This window comes from Elgaria multicarinata, chromosome 6, assembly GCF_023053635.1.
Source record: "Elgaria multicarinata webbii isolate HBS135686 ecotype San Diego chromosome 6, rElgMul1.1.pri, whole genome shotgun sequence".
Classification (NCBI taxonomy): domain Eukaryota; kingdom Metazoa; phylum Chordata; class Lepidosauria; order Squamata; family Anguidae; genus Elgaria; species Elgaria multicarinata.
In genome coordinates, this window is record NC_086176.1 from 4,290,316 (window position 1) to 4,298,632 (window position 8,317).

General features: G+C 43.6%; 1 protein-coding gene across 1 annotated transcript; it reads left to right on the forward strand.

Annotated features, from left to right (window-relative positions):
• Window positions 1–800: 800 nt before the first annotated feature.
• On the forward strand, window positions 801–8,104 carry LRRC58 (leucine rich repeat containing 58). The gene is made up of 4 exons (XM_063129548.1): window positions 801–1,252; window positions 2,422–2,550; window positions 4,546–4,823; window positions 6,605–8,104. The coding sequence occupies exons 1-4, from the start codon at window positions 801–803 to the stop codon at window positions 6,811–6,813; spliced, it is 1,068 nt and encodes a 355-aa protein (XP_062985618.1). The 3' UTR covers window positions 6,814–8,104.
• The last annotated feature ends 213 nt before the right edge of the window (window positions 8,105–8,317 follow it).

Consider the following 8,317-nt stretch of genomic DNA (forward strand, 5'->3'; position numbering starts at 1 on the left):
AGCAAAGAGCACGAGCGGGGGAATAGTGTGAGATGAGAGAGAAAAGATAGGAAGGAGCTAGACAGTGAAAAGCTTTGTAGGTCAACAGGAGATCAGATGAACACTTCATACATGTTCTGTCCTCTGACTCAAGTCCTCACTTTCTTTTAAGATGAAGCTTCTATGTGCAGTTACTTGAAAGCATGCTCCATAGAATTCATGGGACATTTGAAAGTAAACAGTCATAGCAATCTCTTTTTCAGATCTTTGAGGGTTGGTTGGCATAGAATAGGCCTATTTCTGAACTGGTAAAGCTGTGCCTAGACTGATTGCAGGTGGGGGTTCACACGATTTGTATGCTTCTCTGTACTGGCACGTTTCCATAGAAAACTGGCACATCGGCCGAAGGACTATAGCTTTGCCTAGATGCGGCCGTTTCCTAAATGCAGGAAGTTGGATGTGTTTATTTCGTATGGAGGTGTGTAATTCCAGTTCCCACGCACCGTCAGAAACGGCACAGCCGCCCAGACACCCCCCTCCCCCCCCCCTCAGTGAGAAGGAGGTCAGAGTTTGCTCCCACGTTCCCGGGTTCCTTCTGACGGGTTTCCAAGACTTGCCCGGAAGGCTGTATAGTCCATAAACACACACACTCGGCGCCGCCGCCGCCGCCTCTTTCCCTGAGAAGCTGCTCGGGAGCCTGTATAAACAGCGAGCGACTGAGGAGGGCGCGGGGTTGGGACTGGGCTTGGTTACGTGGTATTCAGATTGCCGACCGCCAGGGCGAGCGAAGACACAGGTTCCGGGGCGCCTCACCGACCGACATGGCGGAGGAGCCCGGTGAGGCGGAGGCCCCGCGCGCGGGCGTGGAAGCGGGCCCGCGGGCCAGAGGGGCGTCTTCGCGGCGCCAGCTGCTGCTGCCCGCGTCGTGGCTGTCGCCGGCGGGCGGCCTCCCGGCGGAGCTGGGCTGCTGGTTCCCGGCGCTGGAGGTGCTGGACGTGAGCGGGACGGGGCTGTCGGTGCTGGGCCCGGAGCTCCTGGGCCTGGCGCGGCTCCACACGCTGCTGGCCAAGAACAACCGCCTGGGCGCCGCCGGCTCCTTCCCGAAAGGCCTGGCCGGCGCCCCGCTCAGCCGCTCCTTGCGCGTCCTCAACCTGAGCGGCAACCGCTTCACTCGCCTGCCCGCCTCGCTCCTGGGCCTGAGCCGCCTGCAGAGCCTGAGCCTGGGCAGCAACCGCCTCCAGGGCATCCCCCCGGCCATACAGGCCCTCAGCAGGTGAGGCGAGAGGTGGGCGGGCAGGTGGGCGGGCAGGCAGGCGGGGGGGCGCCTCCCCCCCTGGCAGAAGCCCTGTCTGGGACTGGTCCAAAGGTGGACCTCGTCCAACATTTGGTATTCAGCAGAGAGGCACGGCCTGTAAACATGGCGGCTCCTTGCTTAGTTAACTATAGCTCATAGTAGCTGACCGACCCAGCCTCCTCCATGGATTAGGGGTTGGATGCGGTGTGGTGCGGCGGTTTGCATATTGGACTTCAGCTGCGGAGACCCAGGTTCAAACCTCCACTGAGCCTAACCTCGTGGGGTTTTGAGGATGAAATGGGAGGAGGGGTGGAGAACTCTATGCTGCCTTGAGCTCCTTTGAGGTAATGGTGGAACATGAAAGCAAGAAAGAACATCCTGCTAAATCATCCTAAAGGTTCACCTAGTCAAGAATCCTGTTTCCACCAATAACAAGGCAGGTTTCCGTGGGAAGCCCACAAACGGCGCTGTCAACATCCCTCTTCTCAGGCCAGCCCCCCCCCCCTTGCCACTCATCTTATTATTCACAGGTACGCTGCCTCTGACCAAAGTTTCGATTTAGCTATCATGATTAATAGTTGTTAGTAGTTCTGTCTTCGATAAAGTTACCCAATCCCTCTTTTTTTTTAACTATCTAAACAAATAGAAGATAAGAACTCATCCAAGCACCTTTCTCACAAAACAGCCTAACTGAGAGACCTGCTCAGACATAGTGAAAATACAGGTGATAAAGCACCACTTTTCTTTACATGCCAAGAAAGGAAGACAGGATCTACATATCATTTTCTAACCAATGTGAGAGAAGAGGCATCAACTGGTTTTTGAATGTGCAGGTTGAATAGATACTAAACAAAAACAATAAAACAGGAGTTTCATCACACTGGAATTCCAGGTTAATCCAAATATGACACTTCCTCCCACCTACCCCACCTCTGCCCCAGACTATTGTGGTTTGTAGCCAAATGAGAAAATAATTACTATGAAGTCATCTACAGTTTGACCATGTGTGATTAGCATGTGCTGCACGAAATTTCAGAACACCACTTCTTTCACAAAATGGCTTCAGATGTGAATGCCATACTGAGATAATGCTCTGAGGTGAGAAAAATTATTGACATAAACTTTATCAATTTTCTTTTGTTTTTTAGTTTAGAGTTTTTATATCTTGGAGGAAATTTCATTACTTCAATTCCACCAGAGTTAGCAAACCTGCCTTCGCTAAGTTATCTAGTCCTGTGTGATAACAAGATACAGAGTATTCCCCCTCAATTGGCACAGTGAGTTTTTCAAACCGTTTTTCTATTTTGAATATCTCTCTAATTCTGATCTCTTGAGTTCCAGTGCTTATAAACCTTGAGTTATTTGCTTTAGAAAGCATTTGTGGGTTGGAAAAAGGATGCAAGCTGTGTTTATTATTACATGTGAAACAACTTTGCTGTATGTTGTGATTGGCTGCAGCTTTACATAAGGTGAAAAGACAGCAAATTGTATTATATGACAATCTGCACACAATTTGCATGTGTTTTCTATGTGGGAAATTAATCTCTCTAACTTTAAGTTGACAATGTATGTCTACTCAGAAGTTAGCCCCATTGGGTTAAATGGGGCTTACTCCCAGATAACTGGATATAGGATTGCAACCTAAATGCGATAATGTGGTTTGATCACATTTGGGAAGATTGGGAGGTAGCTCTTGCATGGTTGTTTGCATGGCAGCAAGTTCTGACTTGAATATGTGATGGAGCTATCAAATATCAAACACCACCTGATTCATATTGCCTCAAACAGAATGCTTTCCAATGGAGTCAGCTCACCTATAAAGTTGCAAATAATCAAGTTATGAGAAAACAGTGATATATTTGTATGTGTGAACCAGAATGTGTGTATAATATGAAACAGAGCAACTTGTAGTTAATTTAGGGTGATGTACAGTACAGTATTATGGTTTTATACTGTTGTTTTATACTTTGAATGGTTTTAATTTTTGTGAACCGCCCAGAGAGCTCCGGCTATTGGGTGGTATAGAAATGTAATAAATAAATAAATAAATGCTGTGAAGGAACAGAGCTATCTTATAATTTTGTATATAGTTTGGATTTTAAAGTTTATTTTCTCTGTATTTGCGGGTACCAAAAGTTCAAGCAGTTGCAAGTAAGTCTTCAGACCAAGGGAGGGACACGAGGTTAGGAGCCTTGCTCAACTCTTGGGTGCAAACATAGCTGCTCTGAGAGAAAACTAGGTTTCAGTTTGCAAAATTGAGGAGACTTGCAGAAATGTTTGCAGGAGCTCATCAGAAGGCATTCCTGATTGGTCAAAAATTACAAGAATACCAGCTAGCTTTAACTTTTAAAGTGTTGAGGCCAAAACAAAGTTTTAGAAGGTAGAAGAGGGCTGAAAGAGAAAGGAAGGTTGGAAGGAAAGAAGAAGCAGAGAGCAGTTTCAGGAGATGCTGAATGCTTGGGGAAAGCTGAGAACTCTGACTTTAAGAACTTAAGCGGCCTGAGCATTGGTGAGTCCTCTCAGCCCCTCTTCCTGTCTTCGACTTCAGAGATATCAACAGGGGTGAAAGACAGGCTCCCCCCAACCCTCATCAACACCTCTCATCCCCACTGTTTGTATAAAAACAATTTCCAGTTCTTTGACAAAATGTAGCTTTAGTTGTATTTTATTTATTTTATGCCACCTTTAATGATGGGACTCTCTCAAGGCCGTTTAAATTTACCCAAAAGCAGCACTACAGGATCTTGCATCCAGTTATATCTTTAATGCTACTGACATATCCATGCTTTAAGACTGTTTTGCCTACAAAATATTGCCACATCATTTTGAAGTCTTTGAGAGATTTGAGGATGATAAATGAATTCTCCTAAGAAGTCCTGTGAAAGGAAAGAAATTATTATCTGCAGCTAGAAGTAATCTGTGCAGCAACTGAATAAAAGCAACATTCCCAATGCCCATGTTATTTCCTATCCAATTTTAATGGTTGGGTTGCATTTGGGGCTTTGGAACTGGATGGCTGGTGGGCATGAGGTTACTTAAGTAATCCTACTTTATGATATGTTTGAGTGAGTGTTACATTAAATATCTTCTTCAATGGATTTACTTGCTCAAATACTGCTTATTCTCTCAGGTTTGGAGATATTTGAAAGCAATTTTCAGGAACTGATCTGGAAAATTTTGGGTTTCCTGTAAAAAGTATAAGGAAAAAGAGGGATGAGTGAGCTAAAACTACACCACAGCTTTAACTCAGTTTTCTTATCTTTCACTTCCAGGTTGCATTCCCTGCGGTCCCTTAGCCTTCACAATAACCTGCTTACATACCTTCCTCGGGAGATCCTCAATCTAGTTCACCTTGAAGAACTGAGTTTGCGTGGGAACCCTTTAGTTGTGCGATTTGTCCGTGACTTGACCTACAATCCTCCAAGTCTCCAGGAACTGGCTGGACGCACCATTAAAACCCGCAATGTTCCCTTTCTTCCTAGTGATCTCCCAGGAAATCTGCTCCGATATTTGAGCCTGGCCAGCAACTGCCCCAATCCTAAATGTGGAGGTATACTGTGTTCCTTGCTCTTGTGACAGACCCCTTCTGCCTTTCTACACATGGCCCATGTTGTAAATGTATCTGTTCCCTCTTGGTGCATAGGCTAACTGTTGTTAATTTCTACATCTATTTCAAGACATTTGAGGAACCAGCTCAGTGTTTTTCTTATTTATTTATTTATTTATTTATTACATTTTTATACTGCCCAATAGCTGAAGATCTCTGGGCAGTTTGCAAAAATTAAAACCATGAAGAGCATAATAAAATTTGAAGTAGATACTCTGGTTTTTAGAAAATATAAAAAGCATTAAAATAACCATTCATTCAAATACATTTACAATAAGCTAAAGGCAGCAGGGAAAATAAAAACACAAAAGAAACAAAACTGGCAGCCAATAAATAAAATTGAACCACAGCACAGTCATGGGTTGTTTAAAAAGAAATGTCTTGCCAGTGAATGTAGATGAAGAGGAAGATGATGTAACCTCTTGCATGAGGGAGTCTTACATACAGGGTGCTGCCACATAAAGGAGCACTCTCACATTTTGGCGCGAGCCATGCTACTGTAGGCAGCAGCACACACAAGAGAGATGCAGCAGTGGGTCTTAAAAGATGTGCTTTCATGTGGGCAAAAACAGGCCAGGTCCCAAGCTGTTTAAAGCTTTAAAAGTGATGAGCAGCACCTTGGACTGGTAAACAAAGTGGCAGCTGAGTGGAGTTACTCAGTCTTATTATTTAATACGGCAAAACAAATAATTGTATAAAATATTGGTGTAATATTTATAGTAAAAAAAATCATATTGGCACAGGAATCAACCACTCTCTTAACAAGCTAGCCCTCGGCTTTCAACAAGGTAATTTTGCATTTATTTATAACTTGCTTACCCTGTATTTCTGCCAAAAAGACTCCAGATAAATTTTGTAAAACCAGGACAGATTCTGGCCTCAGGCTTACAATTTAAAAAATATGACCGAAAAGGAAAGGTGGGGGAGGAGAGAGAAAAGCAAAGTTGTGCACCCATTCTTAAAGCAACAGAGTTCTTAAAACAAGAAGCTGAGATAGAAACTGATCAAGGAGAGGAGTAGCCAAATGATAGCTGTCTCTCTGCAAAGATGATGGCCTTTCTTCCTCAGTTAAACATTTTTCTTAACAAGAAAAAACTAACAGTTCTGAATGATAATTTGGATGGATGAGTGTTGATCAGAATTGTGAGATGTTTATGGCATTTAGGATAGTATTCTTCAAACTTTCCAGATTAGTGTGTAGCTAAACAAGCGCACTAACCTGAGAATAGATCAGTGGGGCTTTTTTCTAAGTAGACATGCCAGCATTTAAATCCAACTTACAACATGGGACCCATGTCTATTTTTTTCTGTTTGTGTTTATCTTTTTCCATCTCTGCCTTTTTTATTGTTTTTTCTCCAACTTCCCAATAGGAATTGCCTTGCTGGATTAAAATGGGCTCCATCTTGTCAAGTGATACGTTTCAACAGCTGCCAGGCAGTAATTCCATCTTTTTCTTAATTACCTCCTCTCTCCCACCCCCACCCTATGAAAGTGAGTTGTGCCATTGATTTGATCCAGTGTCTCATAGGCCATGACCCACTTCTCTGTCCTGACCCATCAGTCAACACCATAACTTAGGATATACCTTTTGTCGGTTTAAGATGGTTGTGAGTGCACTGTGCAGAAACATAATTAGGCTTTACAACAAGCTATATACACACAGGCTTTAAATAACAATTTGAAGCATTCATTATCTTAAAAACTGCCTTTCATTTGTCTGTAGGAGTCTATTTTGACAGCTGTGTTCGACAAATCAAATTTGTCGACTTCTGTGGGAAGTACCGCGTTCCGCTGATGCACTACCTTTGTTCTCCAGAGTGTTCTTCCCCCTGCAGTTCTGCATCTCAGAGCTCTAATTCCCAGAGTGAATCTGATTCAGAAGATGAAGCCATTGTTGCTGCACGCAGGATGCAGAAAGTTCTTCTGGGATAAGAAGAAGAGGAAGAAGGAGGAGGAGGGAAAAGACTAGAAGCAAAATCATGTTAGAAAAGCAGTTGAGGAAGCAGAATGCCTGATGCTCTGTGCAGGGGACATCCTTGAAATCTTACCTTGACCTGTCTTTACAGATCATGAAAAATGTATCTGGGCTGGAAAAGCATAGAATTGCTTGGGATAGTGCACTGCATGCCTTTTTGGGGGGAAAGCTGGCAGAGGGACGTTTATGAAGGTATGCTGTCTTGGAGAACACTGTGGGGTTTGAGATGTCAGATGCCTCCTTTTCCTGTTAAAAGGGTGACTAGAGCAGTTCACGATCGAAACTGGATATGAAGTGGACCATTTTTACTCGCTGCGATAAAACATAAATTATGTAAGGGTGCAGGGCCAGAGTGCCCCAGTGTTAGCATCTATTATACTTGAACATTCTTTCTGTTGAGGTGTTTGGCCTCTATATATTTATTTTAATATTCCTCCAGAGTACAAAAATACCTTAGATTTTGATGTGTTCTTCTTTGTCGAGCTTCACTGCCTATGACCAGTGTTCTGTTGTAGCAATAGAACTATGCCTTTATAACAGCCTCCCCCAACCTGCTGCCATCCAGGTGGTTGGGGCTGGATTTCCCAGGATTCCTGACCATTGGCCATATTGGCTGGGGCTTATGGGAATTGAGGTCCAAAAAATCTGGGAGTCACCAGGTTGGGGAAGGCTGGTTTACAATGCATTGCTTTGCAGTGCAACATTAGTGCCTTCTTTGGACTTGTTCCAATTTTCATTATAGCTGTTGCCTCAGTGCCCAAAGTACAGACTATCCATGACATTTTATAACTGAACTTCAGCAGTTTTTCCCTATGCAACTGTGTTCTAAATTTATCTGCAGCAAATTAATCATTTGCTAACATCTTGATTCTTATACACCCAGGTGCCATTATTTGTCCCATGTTTTACTATGGACAATATTTGTTCAGATCTACTTATTTTAAATTGCAACACTTCGTGTAATACAAATACTTTGTATCTATATGTCAGAATAGACATTGTTAACAATACTTTAAAGTTTCCCATTCCCTTCACGGCTAATTTATTAATGCTATACCCTTGATCTTTTCTTGTCTTGTAACTCATGATTTGCCTTTCTCATGTATGCCTTGCCTTCTATAGGGGCCCTGCCTGAATCTTCTCCATTTCCGTGTTTCTTTGTCATATTGGAGATAGTGTCATGTACAACATGGAAGCACCTAGCCTCTGTAGAAGCTTAAGAAAATAAAACTTCAAAATGTTACAAAAGCGCAGAGGGATTGGCATTAATCCAAACCCTAATTTACCAATGAGACATGACTCCATTCACTAAAAGTCTGTATGCAAGCCATCGTGGTGGCCCACACAGTCTGCCTGGCCCTACTAGGCTATTCCGTAGCCACCGATCCTGCCAAAGAAGCCATCCCTCCTCAACCTTAACCCTAACCCTAGTTTACCACTGAGATGTGACTCCAGTCACTA

Bases quoted from the DNA above. Each gene is read 5' to 3' on its own strand.
- LRRC58 (XM_063129548.1), top strand. From the start codon at position 801: ATGGCGGAGGAGCCCGGTGAGGCGGAGGCCCCGCGCGCGGGCGTGGAA. The intron at 1,253-2,421 runs GTGAGGCGAGAG...TTTGTTTTTTAG, and splicing joins GCCATACAGGCCCTCAGCAG to TTTAGAGTTTTTATATCTTG. The intron at 2,551-4,545 runs GTGAGTTTTTCA...TTTCACTTCCAG, and splicing joins ATTCCCCCTCAATTGGCACA to GTTGCATTCCCTGCGGTCCC.